General features: G+C 37.0%; 1 protein-coding gene across 1 annotated transcript in view; it reads right to left on the bottom strand.

Annotated features, from left to right (window-relative positions):
* Positions 1-1,133: 1,133 nt before the first annotated feature.
* The window catches only part of TRAPPC10 (trafficking protein particle complex 10), a gene marked incomplete at its 5' end in the record, with an annotated part of 31,398 nt that continues 18,363 nt past the window's right edge, over positions 1,134-14,168 (bottom strand). Inside the window, 10 exons of the mRNA XM_010138114.1 lie at positions 1,134-1,548; positions 2,366-2,560; positions 2,982-3,159; positions 4,475-4,645; positions 5,495-5,621; positions 6,366-6,466; positions 7,628-7,857; positions 8,970-9,128; positions 10,236-10,377; positions 14,004-14,168. The exon at positions 14,004-14,168 is cut by the window's right edge and continues 1 nt beyond it. Of these exons, the coding sequence (XP_010136416.1) occupies positions 1,310-1,548; positions 2,366-2,560; positions 2,982-3,159; positions 4,475-4,645; positions 5,495-5,621; positions 6,366-6,466; positions 7,628-7,857; positions 8,970-9,128; positions 10,236-10,377; positions 14,004-14,168 (1,707 nt within the window). The remainder of the gene's footprint in view (positions 1,549-2,365; positions 2,561-2,981; positions 3,160-4,474; positions 4,646-5,494; positions 5,622-6,365; positions 6,467-7,627; positions 7,858-8,969; positions 9,129-10,235; positions 10,378-14,003) is intronic.

Genomic DNA, 14,168 nt, shown 5'->3' with positions numbered 1-14,168 from the left:
GCGGTTCATCACTTTAGTTTTACTGACAAGTACTTTATATGGGACAGTTTTCCTCTGTGGAGTCTGTTGACAACGCACCATTATAGATCTGCAGATAGAAAAGGTCATTCTCACATTAAATGCACAAGTTTCAATATCAGAAGCAGGACATCAGGAGGAGCTGTAATTTTTCCAGTCACAGGTGGATTTGCAACATTCACAAAAATTACACTTTTTTTTTTTTACATTTTTTGTATTTACATTTCAGATATAAATAATGAAATTCTTTAAGTTACATGTTTCAACTTTGCTTCACAATTATTCTACATCTGCAAGCTTTCCTATATCAAACCAACCTCTTTCTTCCATCACGAATGCGTAAGTCTGGCCTCTGATCAGTAATAATTACACTAACCCTTTATGATGAAAGGTTATCTGTTCAAGTATCATATCTTACTGAAATTTTTGCCCCAATTTAAAAACTGAGGCAGCAAACCAAGCCACTTAGAAATGGTAATAAAAGAAAATCATCTGGGAACTCAGTAAGCCAAATAATTTATTATTAAGTTCTATCAATATCTTTCTTTGGTAAGAACTATGCAAGCGGATGACCCAATCCCCACCCCCAAAAAATCATATAATATGTGACATCACAGTGTCTACTCTGTGAAGGAGAAAACCTCAAAAAATTAAGGAATTTTGTTCAGTTAAGATTGTTTATAGCAGTAGCTCTTCCATGCATCAAAGTATGCAAATGATGGAAGTTTAATATAAAATTGCAATGACAGGAATTAACAATGATAAAACAAAATGAAAAAAATCCAACCAACCCAGAAAAGCAACTATTACACCAGTGAATGTGCTGCTGTATGCTCTGTTGTGTTTCTGCCATGTGTGGAAAAGCCTGTAAATTATTACATAAAAATCCAAGATTTGGATAATTATATCATCCAACTCCAAATTCTAAAATAAGCAGGAAGCATGAAACAAATCTCTCAGCTGCCAGACAAAAATAAAGAAGTGGTCCAAATACCTGGATTTTTTGTTTTTGTTGCCCTGTGTGGTGATGCAGGATGTGACTGAAGGGAGAAAACCCAATTGCTTACACAAAACATACTAGAGTGGCAATATAAACTAGCTGACACAAGCTTCACTGTACATTTAAATTGATACAATTGTCTGGTGCTTCCATGGCCAGTGCATGTCGAGTGCCATAGGTCTCCTCAGAGTTAGAATGTTACAACAAAGACTAATCGGGTCATAATCCTTTAAAGTGCTTTCATATCCAGTTTCTAATGGGTTTTGTTTTCCTTGTTTTCATCCCAAGCTGTCACGTGATATTGACTTCCAGAACATGGTCGTCCTTGCTAGGAATGACAAGTATTTGCATACCCGTGCTGCTGTTGAAGACCTGGCCAGATGAAAAGGATTGCAGACGGGGCATTGGCAAACCTTTGTGTTCCCCACTAGCTGCGGAATGCAAGCTACCTCTGCTCCTTATGCTGCTGCTGTCAGCTTGATCATCCACATTCTTGTCCACAGATAGGTTATCATTTTCAATCCAGCTATCTGTTTAAAACAAAAACCCACAGTTTCATTCTATTTTATTCTATTAAACAACTTAAAAGATATTTTCAGAGCTCAGATGTACAGCCGATTTAACCACGTGTCAACAGTTACTGATCATCTCCACTGAGGTAACAGTCTATGCACATTTCTGGCCAGCAGCAGATGTAACTGAGTGAATTATATTGCTTTCCAAGGCAAACTAAAGTAGCATTGTCTCTCATTCATCACAGGCTAGAAGGGTGCATACCCTGGGGCTCTGCTGACAAGGTAAGTTGCTTGCACCAGTGAACTCACACTACAGTGCTGGGACTACTCAGCAGTACAGATAATTTACCACAGCCACCTAGAGTATTTAAACTCTTCATCTAGTCTGGTTTCTATGCCACAAATTTTCAGCAGTTTTTATTTCATACTTCATCCTTTCAAAAACTGGGAAAAAAATTAAATGCTAAGGAAGACATCGTAGATGTGCAGTTTACAGAAAATGAAATGGCAGGACTGCAGGGTTATTAAGTAGTTTTCATTTGATTATAAATCCAATGACAATTAATTTGCACAATAATCCTTAAAGGAAATGTAAGAAAACAATGCACTTATTATTTCTCTTCACAGATTAAGGCTGCAACCCGAATTCAAAGTTCCTGTTAAAGCAACATTTTCTACATTTCAAATCAGAACTGTGAGCGAAGGTAAGTAACAGACAGCTATGGGTGCCAAGTGGTCAATATACTTCCTCGCCTTGCTTTTCTCTTTACGCAAGGACACAGGAGAAGTAGAATCATTTCTCTAAGTAGCCATGTAGTCAAGATAGCTTTACCAGCATCAAGTTGCATAGAGTGAGCAGAATGGTGAGGGAGGTATTTAAACAATCTGACATCTGGAAAAGGTAGATATCCAGCAAATAGCGGCATCACTTCCATGTGGACTTTCTGACTTGCTTCAGCTGCTACAGGCATAGATATGACTCCAGAACTTTTTCCACAGACTGCCCAGTTACTGCTGTTGTCAACCACTGCAAGAATAAAGAACAAAGACTATAAATATCTCTTCTGAAAAACAGAGGACCCTTAGTATAGTTTTAGAGCACTTTTAAAATCAGTATTTTAGCAACATCTAAAAGACCACAACAGCTTTTATGTGTGAAGAGCTGCATAAGGTAAGAAAACAGCCCTACCCAAAAGGGAGCATTGTTGTGCCTCAGGCAAGTATCCATCCAGCCTTAACAGCATTTATATTCCACTTGAAGACAGATTAATGAAGGCAAAAAAGTATTCTCAGTCTAGCAGGATAAAAACAGCTTTACTGAGCAGCCATGCTCACAATACAAGAATGGCAGACCATACAATGTATGCCATAGAAAGTCCAGTAAGTGTCATTATCAAGACAAAATTAATGGGAAGTTTTATCAATATGCTTAAGACAAATATTCTTACCTTCATACATAAGTTTTGTTGTGCAACACCCATCTGATTCTGTTAATGCTTCATCTCTGTCAACCTCTGAGAGGTCAACAAGTCGAGTGATTGACACCTCTAAAGAGCAGAGTGAGCCTGTTTTGCAATACTCTGCCCCCAATGGTGGAAAAATTTCAGTTTTCACATGATACAATGTCTGTCAGGAAGAAAACAGTGCTGTTACCAAGAAAAAAAGGGGTGTTTTACTCATGTTTAAACTGAACTGGACAATTGTTACAGTACAAACTTAACTTTACATTTAACATCCACATCCTGTTAAATCATTTTAATGCAAGATTCAGTTCTAAGTAATGTTCAGTTCATTATTTTGCTTGGTTTGAGAAAATAATCAAAACAAATTTGATCCAATCTGGTTTTGATACCAGCAGCGATCATACAATTTTTCCCTCCACTTCTGTGCTTTAACTCAGCCTTTCAATGCTGAAACATTGAAACAAATACAACTCTTCTTACTATTTAAACAAAATTCTATTAGTGTCTTGGCTCCTTGCTTTCCAGACACATCACTGAAACTCTCAGTAATACAGGAGAACTGCTTCATCACTCTCACCATCCTAGTCCCCAGAATAACGGTGTCCACATTATCGAAGAACTAATTTTTAATTACTACAAAATTAAATTTCTACCCTCCCTCCTCCGTTTAATGCTGTTAGTTCTCTTTAAACATTCCAGAAAGATGCTGATACAGGTGCTAGCAAATGCTAGTAACATGCCAGTAGGTAAACAAATACCTAAAATATTGTTCCATGTCAGTTTGTAATAAGCAGGTAGAAAACATAGCAACACTGAAAATACAAAAGGATTTAACCAAATGAGAGTCACACACAAAAGTGTTGCTACTTTTCACCCAAGCATCAAAAAGGGTAACACGACTGAATATAGAGATGAGATTAAATAATGTTGAAAGAATTCCTTCAATAGGAAGTTATATCTAGCATATAAGCTTTCCAGCTGACCAAAGGAATAAAAAGTTTCTCCAGAAAGGGAAAGAAGAAACATTTAAGATAATGGCCTAGCAAACCCTAAATATTTCATTAGAAGAGCTTATCTCAAGCACTACAAAAAACAACTCGAACACTTTCAATTAGCAAAGATTTTCTGGAAATTGCAATTTGTTTTGGAAAGTGCAAGGGGAAAAAGCAGCTCAGTAACCTAAGGACAGACTCCATGGCATAAGCCCAGGAAAGCGAAAACCCAGGAAAAAATGAAACAAGATCACGGACATTTGCACAAGTGTTATGTTCCCTCACCACCTTCCAGTGGCAAGTAGATGATTCTACCATTCTATCACGCTTCAGTTCTATCCTTCAGCACACTGGCTTTCCCGTGATTCTAAGTAGATATTAATCTCATGTAAACAAAAGGTTTCGAATCTATTTCTAGACTTTCCGTTTCCATTTATTAGGAAGCCATATGCAGTTACAATATGCTATACTTTGAAGAGTACTCACAAAAAAATTCTCCACATGGAATTCATAAGTGAACGGCTTCAAGGTAAGAGACTGTTCTTCAGAGGTAGCTGGACAAAAGCTGACTGAAAACAGGCACTGCAGGGAGAGAGGAAGCTCTTTCGTCCACTTCAATTCCCACACAAAGAATATTGATTGCTTACTGTATATGATCTGAAAGACAGTATTTGTAGTATTAGCTCCTTCCTTCCTCTGAGAAAGAAGTGGAAATATACATACGTATGTTTGTCTATTCCAGCATCAGTGCAGCTTATAGAAACAAATTACCTGTTCAGTGTCAAATAAATCACATGGGAAAATATGCAACCAAAAGAACCAATAGTAATTTTTGTTAACAACGCACATTTAATTAAAAGGAGGGATACATTTAACTGTCAGAATCAACGTTTCAGAAGAGAACAAATCAGATTCAAGGTACGTGTGAAAAATACTTTATTTAAAAGCCAAATTTAACAAAGATTAATATCTTTGTATATACTTTTCCCTGGCACCAAGAATGACCAATTTAATATTCTGTTCAGCTAAGGCTTTAGTTTTCAGATAAACTTTGAGGGGACTGTTTTGTGATGTAACTAGTTTACAGCTATCCTGAATTGCTAAACAGTCTCTACCTAATTTTCTTCCTCAAATCTAATGAGAAATTGCTGCTATAACATGAACAAATTAAACGTGAAGAGTGTATTAGTGACATCACATTGCGTAGCTGTTGTTCAAACAGGGACATAGTGATTTGCATGAGGCAAATGGACAAGTTTGAAAATTTACCTAATAATCTTTGCAGCTTTTTAGAATTTAATCTGAGATCTACAGGTATAAATGTCTTCTAAAGAATCTTTAAGAATCAAAGTTACTCAGAGGACTACAAAAGTCTGACCTAACATCAACTAACAGCCTTACTTGCTACAAAAGCTATGTGCAGAAGTGCTCATAATTCCATTAACAAGACTTTTTGTTTAGATGGCCTGCCAATGAGCTCACAAAATTCACCAAGTGAATCTTTACCTGTTGAGATTCAGGGTTCAGAGGTACCAGCTGCAGATCCATACAGTCAGCAGAATTTTTTAGGCTGCTGTCTGAAAGCTGGAAACAGAGTTCTGACAAATTCTGTACGCAGACTTGCAGGTATTTCCTGAAAAACATGTAACAGTTTCTTCACAGAAGTTGAACAGTTACATTGAAAGAGCGTATGTCCCTAAAATTGTTTCCAAAGTGCACAGCTCAAGCAAAAACAGAATGGCAGGTATATTTGGGGTTTTTTTCCCCCAATCTCTTCCTCGATACTTACGAGTCCATAGAAACAAGACCGTAAAACATTCTCTTTCGTATTAAACAAAACCAAATAACTACACAGAAATCATCATGGCTTGGCTTTGCAAACGAAGATTTGGGAAGGGTTTTCCCCACGCTTACTGTGACTTGCAAATGTGAGTACACCCTTCGAGCCCGTGCAGTGGATACGTATTAAACAAAACCAAATAACTACACAGAAATCATCATGGCTTGGCTTTGCAAACGAAGATTTGGGAAGGGTTTTCCCCACGCTTACTGTGACTTGCAAATGTGAGTACACCCTTCGAGCCCGTGCAGTGGATTTTTTAGGTGAGGCACAGCGTGCGCGGAACTGGCCCCATACACAGAAATACACTAGCTTGGTTCACCTTGTGGTCTTATTTCCAAAACAGCTGAAATCACAGATTTGTTTTATTGTTATGAAAGAATACTAGAGGAAATGCACAAGATTCCACCAGGAAGCTGTGCAAGATAACAAAAGCCTAACTTAAAAAAAAAAGGCTGCTATAAATATTACTTATGAAACACCAGTTCCATCTTTTGTAATAAGAAACAAACACTAAATACTTAATGAGTACATTACCGTCTGCCAGCTGACAATAAGGAATGCTTGGCATTAAAAGGTATGCAGAATGTTAACGCAATAATAGTGGAGTAAATCGACCAAGGACAATCAATGGTTACCTAAAAGAAAGAGAACAAAGTTCTTATTCGCAATGGTCTTCGGCATAACGACTTTGCTTTTCTTCTCATTTCCAAGCAAAACTTTTCTCAGCAAGTGTCTACATCTAATGCATCCAGAAGGGAAAGAATAAAAAAAAAGTATGTAAAAAACTAATCTGACAATATATTAGGTTTTTCTTTTCCTGTGAGATATAAAATCTCAAAGAAGCTTTTCCTGTAGAAACTGACATACCTAGTTCCGAAGACTAGAAGGGAAGCGGAATAGAAGGAAAAAAAAAAAAAGATAAAGGGACACTAACAATACCAATAGCATCTTAATACAATAATCCAGTAAAAGGTCAATATCACATAAATTGCTGTAAGATCTATTACTGAAATGTCTTTATAATACTTTAATATATTAAATACAAGCTCAAAATATTTTTTAAAAAATTTAATGTACACTTGTTTAAACTTGAAATAGCACACTTAATTGAAGAATTTTCCCTGAAGTGAATGCTGCCATTCTTCCAATTGTAAAGCATCTACATTTAACAACGTATTGTCAGCGATGCTACTCTATAGCTATTCCTTTTTATCCCACTTGTCACACACAAGGATACATGGGCAGCACACTTGGTCAATTTTAACAAGGAGTAACACTGTGAAAGGTGATGGTTTCAAGCTGATGCTGTCAGCTGAAGGTTGTCTTTCCATATTACTTATTTTATTCCCCATTCATAATGAAAATTAAGAGGAAAAAGTAACCCCAAACTAAATAACGTTACAGTTTGAAATACTACACTAACTACCTCAAAACAGCATACAGATTCTTTGCAAGTGGAAGAACTATCTTTCCCAGGAGTCAGAAGGGAGAATTTCAAGACCACAATGACACTTTTTACAAAGCCATGAATATCCTTTATCCTATATAAACTGTAAGTATTAGAACATTAAAACTCAGATTACTGGCCAGTGGAACACATGGTAATATAATAAACATGAGGTATATTTATGTTTCCTTTACGTTTATAGCATTTGCTATGATTTTTGCATGTATATCTTTTAAGGGAATATTAGCTCAATGCAAGCACCCCCCATCAGCACCACTGCTATTTTGTGAAGTGTATGCCACTGTGATCAAATAGATTCCATAATAAAAACATTAAATTTACATCTTACTTTTTGGTCAACAGTAGCCATACAGTTGCCCTGTTTCTGCTTCTCTTTTTTTTTCCTGTGAACGTCTTTATGTGTCGTATTTTCTTTCTCCACTGCAGATTCTGTGGCTGATGGCAAATACATGACTTCTAGTTCAAATTCAATCACATGATATGCAGGAGCTACTGGCAAACCGATGCTTGTGATCTTTTCAGAAGACTGAATCCTTAATGATGATTCTGAGACCTTTTCTATAGTTGTGTAGAATGGGGAAAATATAGTTTTAAAATACATTCATCCCTTCGCCACTTTCATTTTAACCTGTAAGTAATGAAACTAGCCTAAAAAGCTAAGTATCAGAAAAATGTGGTGCCATAACCATTTGCAAGCAAGGAATCCATGTCTACAAAAACAGCAATGAGAAACCATGTTATGGCTCCACATTAACCTCTGCAGATAAGCAATAAATACCCTACTGTTCACAGCTTTCCAATAGTAACGCTCCATCCTTCTTAAACTGCAGGAAGGTAACCACCAAATTCCATGTAGTAGTCCCTTCCGATGTTCAAGAAAGGACTAACGGATTTTAGTTAGAAAGATTTAACAAGCTTCAATTTAGCTAAAGAGCTACTTTAGTCCATCACATGACTCCTACTGAAGTTTTTACAACATCCTGCACCACCTTAGTTTCATAGTTTCACTTCAAGCAATCTTAAAACTTACTGAACACACATACCTCAGTATCCTTGGACCCCGTTCATCACTGTCTTTAAAATGCTACACATTGAGTGCCTCTGTACAGTTTATTTTCATTTCATCAAGCCTGTTAAGACTCTTCTTCCCCTTTATGTAAAAGTTGCTGGTGTTTGAGCAACTTAAGAAATTATACAGTACTTTCGCTTGGAAAAGCAGAAACTAGGATGTCATCTGTTTAAATGAAACACCAGCCAAATGAAATGCCCCATTTACGTAGAGCACTACTTAAAAACCTGCTTAAAACTACTTCACAATAAAAATGATCTAGTCAAAATAGAGTTGCATAGTAACAAAAGACCGCCATGATTCACTTAGAAAACATGACAGATACTCACTTCAGCAGCAATTTCACCATGCCTACTGAATTTCATCAATGAAAGTAAAAGTTGTCCAGCTACGTTTGCTGAAAAGTTCACAGTACTGCTTCGAAGGTGAAAGTTTAAGACCTTTCTTGCCCTGAGGTACTCAGTTGCAAGTCTCTAGAATTGGTCTTAACAATGACTATTGAAAAAGAGTGACAGTGTTAGTACTCTAAGTACAGATCGACTTCAGGATTACTGAATTTTCAGGCATTTAAAGACCATTACTTTTTTACTTCGTTGCTTACCTCTGGTGTTGGAATAGATCACTGCCTTGCTCTCAGGATGATAGAGAATAGGCATGGCATCTGCGTTGCTGAGCTGCAAAGTATCCCCATTCTTCACGGTGTAGTGACCAGTAGTCACTGTGAATTTCACCTTCTGGGGAATGCCAGCCAAAAGGCTATCTGAAGAAGAAAGCAGAAATCATTAAACAGGTTCCAGGACTCGCAAGTAGACAGTTACAATGCACTGCTGAGGCTTGTTAGCAATATTCACAGACAATTTGTCACACACGTTAGGGTAGCTTAAAAGCATGGGGGTTTTGGTGTTATGCAACACATGAAACCTAGATCAGATTATCGGTGTGGAGAAACCAGTTGTTTCAACTTGAGCAACTAAAACCACTGTTTCTTGGATGGCTTAGACTGTGTACCTCTGGCAGCACAGAATTCAGTGAAATACACAGAATTTAAGTTTTTTGTTAAGTTCTCCAGATTATAGACAGCTTTATATTTTTGCATTTGCAATTATGCCTGTCATACCCACACGCTGTATTGACATAATCAAGATTATAAGAATGCCAGTATGCACACAAACTCTCAAACATCTGAATCACAACCATCAATTCCATAGGGGCAGCTAATTCGATTAATGCCTAATGTATTTGCCATTCCTTTGCTACACATTGCAACCCCTGTACCTGCAATGATAGCACAAAATGTATATTAACTCCTCAACTGCCTTGGTTAATAGCCTGAGAACAAAATCACTATTAACTTCCACTTAAGAATTTTAATAAACTCTACACAAGAAAGGCTCAGCCATCCATGTAACCAATGGATGTATTCAGAGTAAAATTTTAGTATGTTTATACCATCACCTTTAGTAGAGAATTCCAGTTCTTAGGCATTTCTCATAAATACCAGAGACTGCAGCATCACAAAACTAACCAATAAGGAGCTCAGTCAATTATAAATTCAAATATTCATTTCCCCTAATCAGTGTGGCAACTCAAATCATACCTAATATTTAAGTGACACTACATTTCCAAACTCACGTTCAAAAGTGACACTACATGTTTCAGAGCCAAGCACTGCAATTAGTTGTTTAAAACTAGCCATCATTGACAGAGCATACTTGATGGATAATTTGAAAAGCGAGAATTTTTTAGACTCAAAATTAGAAAAAAAAAAAAAATCTGAGTAAGGGTCAAGACAGAAATCACTTTATCTAGTCCCACGAGAGTACAATGAAAATCATCAAAAGAACTTCAGCATAACAACTGTACCTACCAGTCATCGGTTCCACTTTTAGCTGGGGCTCCTGAGAATATACATCATACTGCACAATTGGGTAAATATGAAGAAGGACAAACTGTACTTTTCCCACTGAAGTGCACAGTTGCCTGAGTGTGTATGTCCCAGGTTCTCTGGCCTTTGAAGAAAACATTTGAATGGAGTTTTCAATTTAAGAAATACTTCTAGAACAAACGCTCTACTAAAGAACAGCATGATTTCAGCTTATTTTTACCAGATACTTTGCATGTGTAAATTAAAACAGATTTGTTCTGAGTAAGTACAAGATTTTCACAAAGGAGCACTTTTTGCTCCATTAAGATAGAAGCTCTAGAGTGCTGGACGATTTAAGAAAAAAACATCATACGTAGCAAATACCAATACTCAGAATAACTAATATAGTAACTATGTTGTCAAAATGTTATTTTGGGGTGCTTTTTGTCTTGTTTGTTCATTGGCTTTTTTTACCCCTTCCAAGTGCAACATACACTAAAATATATTTACTAAGTATTTAGCAAGCAGTGAAGTGCTTATTTGGAAATATTCATAAAATACTACAATCCTACAATTTAAGGCACAGCTTTGAGCTCAAGCTTTCGATTTCACACACTCTCCACCCCACACCCTATGTGAATGCTTACAAAAAATAATACACACATACTTAATTTCAAACACTTCCCTTACCCTAAATAGTGGGATTCTGGATGTTTTTTGATAACATTATAAAAAGCAAATCTGTAACATCTGCTAGTATATTTATTCTTGATTCTATGTGCTCTTAGTTACTACTGCAGGGAATGGGAAATGTTTTCTTTCTCCATGTGCCATTTTACCAAGTGTAACACATAAATATTGACACTGGGTATAATTAAATCTAAAGAATAAGATTAGAAGTTATAGAGAAAAGCTGTAACAACTTAACGTTCAAACCTCATTTACACAGTTATTTACAAAGCAAATCCCGACTGAAATTCAGTATTATGCATTTTTACCTTAAAGCCACTGAATTTTATTCCTTGAAAACTTTACAGACAGAAAAGCACGAGTAAAGCCATAATATACACATACTTTAAACCTCAGCATAGAATGGGAATAACAGTCTGAAGAATTTAGATAATGCTTTCTGATCTCTTCTAAAGCTTGAAAAAAAAAAATACACTGGAAAATTGCTTCCAGTATAAATAATGCTAATCATCAGTCTAAGATCTGCAGCAAGAATCAAACTCCCTCTGCATCTTAGAAGCACAGTCATTCCTCCTCCTGTAAAAGTAATGCAATTAAGCATTACTGTGAGAAAATTTAGAAAACAAGTTGTCAGCAGGTTCTAGCCTCTGGCCAGCTATGTAATCCAGTAGAAGTGACACAGTATACTACTAGAGTGATCATGAATTTCTAGTAAATATTTTGCAAATACTACAGCTCAAATTTACAGAAACTTCCATCACATTATCTAGCTATACAGTGCCGAAATTATAACCTACTCATCTGTCCTTAAAGGGAAGATCTAAGTCAGACTTTGATTAACTGTAAGAAGGTAAGTAGGATTTACACTGAGGAGTCTTCCCATGCAAAGTTTTTTCAAGGAAGAAAGGTTGGCAGAATAGGAAAGTTATAAGCATAAGGCTGTTCATCCTCCAACAGCCACCAGAAGCAGGCAAATTTAAAGCAGAGCTATATCTAGTTTTTCATCCATATCTCTCTTTCCATGGTTTCAGATTGCTTCCTGATCCCACTAGGCCAAAACACCCGCTCAGAACAGTCTCTAACACCTTTCTTCTAACAAGGCTCCTTCACCTGAAATGCAGTTTTACATACCCATTTTACAGAAAACTACATTTGCAGCCACCAAGACCTGTGACACCTCCAAATCCCACTAACTCGTCCCAATCCTTTGAAGTAATGAGAAACCTAAAAATTAGGTCAGTAGGTACTTCAAATTACAGTAATGTAGTTTCACGTTGTATGATAGGTACTTGAACTCAGTTTCCACCTTGAGATACTGCTATTCACACAGGTTCCGCTATGTGTGTGTGCACATGTACCAAGCACCTCTGTCTAGTGTCTTCTGCCCCGGCATGGGAGGAATGGAAAGGCAGAGTATGTAAGCCCACAGAAAGCTTCACTCTAAACAAAGTTCTATGAAAAGACAGAAATTAACAATTTGGGGGTGTGTGTAAAGAAGAAAGTTAAAATCTTACGTGTGGAACACCTGAAATATTCAAATATTCTAAGAATACTAAAGAAACCTCCAAAGCTAACTTAAACTAGAAAATGACAAAGCTAACAGGCATGTATACTACATGTGACTGCAATTCAGTTTCTCTCTTCATAGTATCCATATAATTTCCAATAAACAGGCTGGATAACACTCTGGAAATGAAGCAGCTGTGAAACACCTGTTGCGTTCTTCATTGTGCTGCCCCATCTCTTGTTAATCATTCAGGTGCTGCACTGAATTTCTCAGTGTCTTCTCTCTCAGATTTTCCCTACCCTGATGTTCATTACTGTAGCATTGAACTACTAAGTACTTCCCTATGAAGGGTTACAAAGGAGGTTGAAAGTATTTTAAAAAACCCAAAGAACAGAACAAATGATAATTGAGGGCAGAAGTTCCTACTCCTGGGAATGACAAACAGATGCTGAAGTCTCATTTTTGAAAATGGTTGGCATTTCACTTCTTAGGACTAAATCGGCAGGTAAATGCCTTTCCCCATGTCATTAAAACAAGCAAACCAACCACGGATCAGGAAAATACAAGGCCACAGAATGAATGTCAGTTTAAAAAAAACCAAAACCACTACCACAACCAACAGGACTGGTCCTCAAGGCCTGCTGATTTCCAGTTGCTGTGCATCCAGTAGTAATGCAATGTGAACAGAAGTGATAAGCAATACTGTCCTTAAATATTTCCACAGTTACTGGGAACACTTAGCTTGCTGGGGGCAGAATGGGAGGGGGAAAAATGGATTACTCCAAGTATTAAGTTGACCTAAAGTGCATGTCTAAGTTGGGAATCGAGGGAGTTTCATATACATTGTATGGCAGAAGCAGGGCTGTAATCCATTTTCTGAGGGTGAAATTTAGGTGGTGGCACTCTATTTTCATAAGTATTCACTCATGCAAATTTACTCTTCCTGCTGCAGAGAATTCTTATGTTCTTGTCTTCTCATACCTTATGTGATTAAGACAAATAATGAGGGTAATTTTAATTCTGACATCTAAATTAAAGTATTTGAAGCTGAGCTTAACTTTGTCATACTTCTTGCAGGTAGGTTTACTACATCCACCAAGTGAAAAAATACTCTATTCCTCTCCACAGTAAAGAACAGGCTATAAAACAAGTTTAACTGCACAGTCACTCACTAAGGGCTAGAAAACGCATTCCCATCAAAACTTTTCAACATTATTCACACTGAACTCAGCAGCGGAGGCAGACTTCGTGAGCAGTACATTATCTTGTATATGAATTTATCAGTTTAATTTTTGGCAGTATTAATCAAGATGTTTAAAGTAAGTTTTTGAAGGCCGACTCAAATGATTACAAATAGGAGAGTCACCTGTACACGTTGGCACAAACACAAAAGCCTTCTTTCAAGGGAAATTAAAGTCTAGAACAAGGAGAAGAAAGCCACAAGTGGAATGGCATCATCCAAGCTGTAACAGGAAGCAATACAAGTACTGCTTGCTAGCACTATACTCTTCCTCGGCCAGTGCTTTTCATTATTCTTTCATGAATTCTACATTCACTCAACTATGAAAACATACCTGAGTACTGAACGTGATTTTATTGACCCCAGGTTCCAGTACTAAATTGTTGCATTTCAACACATGAGCTCCATCTTCTAAAGTCACCCCTGAGGGCATATCCAGCGAACTGCTGCTCTCTTGCCTTCGTAGTAGCATGTGCACGTTTTTGCAGATAATTCCTGC

Source organism: Buceros rhinoceros, unplaced genomic scaffold (assembly GCF_000710305.1).
Source record: "Buceros rhinoceros silvestris isolate BGI_N320 unplaced genomic scaffold, ASM71030v1 scaffold19326, whole genome shotgun sequence".
NCBI classification, from domain to species: domain Eukaryota; kingdom Metazoa; phylum Chordata; class Aves; order Bucerotiformes; family Bucerotidae; genus Buceros; species Buceros rhinoceros.
This window is presented reverse-complemented; position numbering and strand designations above follow the sequence as displayed.